Genomic DNA, 891 nt, shown 5'->3' with positions numbered 1-891 from the left:
GTGCTGAGATTAGGGCCGTTGGAGAAAACTATGTTAAATTNTGAGATAGTAGAAATATCTGAAGAATTTTGATCAGTAATAATTCCAACTTCCTGTAAACATGCAAAATCGTTTAATTTAAAAAAGTCTAGAATTTGATGTTTTTTCGTGTCAAAGCCGCGATGAATATTTAAAGTGGATATAATCATGATATAAATTTAAAAAGGGATATAAGATAGATTTCAAATAGTAAAGCAATATTTTGATATTTTAACCTAAAAATTAGTTCTTGACACTTCTACTGTGTGAGGATGATCTCTGCCGGTCTTTCTGAACTTTACCGGCATCGTATCTACTGACCCTAGAGTCTTGACTACCCACAGTTCTATCTCGTGAGATAGATCTCTGGGTAGTCTTTCTAGGGTCTTCTATTCGGTTTTTCTTCTCTAGGTTATCTTCAAAAGGGCTTGTTATAGGTCGTTTTGTGGAGGTTTTTGCCGGGGTTTTAAAGGTGGTATTAGTGCCTGTGGATTGGCTGAGGGTTTCTGACGCCCGGTTTATAGATCTTTGCAGACTCTCTGCTGCTGTTCTAAGATCAATCTCCTCTCTACTTCTATCGTAATCGTCGATGTTGAGCTCGTCCCAACCTGAGGGGAGCTCAACATCGATGTCGGGGACGGGAGTAGACGTTGCCCTTTCCGGTTCGGCGGTGATTTGATCCTCGTATTCGTTTCTAATTTGTTGGATTTCGGCCATCAGAGCTTCTGTTCTATCTCCGATGCCGAGGCTTTCTGTTAGGTTGGACTTAGGTTTTGGTTCTGGTTTGGAGGAAAATTCTTGGGAGCTCTCAATGGCAATTTCAGAGAGACTTGTATTGCTTCCCCTGACTTTATCCGCATATGTTGCGAATTT

The 891-nt window shown here is 40.4% G+C and overlaps 1 protein-coding gene across 1 annotated transcript; it reads right to left on the bottom strand.

Moving 5' to 3' along the window:
* Positions 1-261: 261 nt before the first annotated feature.
* Positions 262-735, bottom strand: LOTGIDRAFT_175996 (hypothetical protein; the record flags this gene model as incomplete). Its single annotated transcript, XM_009064335.1, has 1 exon — positions 262-735. The coding sequence occupies one exon, from the start codon at positions 733-735 to the stop codon at positions 262-264; it is 474 nt and encodes a 157-aa protein (XP_009062583.1).
* Positions 736-891: the final 156 nt, after the last annotated feature.

This window comes from Lottia gigantea (genome assembly GCF_000327385.1).
Source record: "Lottia gigantea unplaced genomic scaffold LOTGIsca_619, whole genome shotgun sequence".
Taxonomy (NCBI): domain Eukaryota; kingdom Metazoa; phylum Mollusca; class Gastropoda; family Lottiidae; genus Lottia; species Lottia gigantea.
The sequence above is the reverse complement of the archived record's forward strand: the minus strand, read 5'-3'. Positions and strand labels throughout refer to the sequence as shown.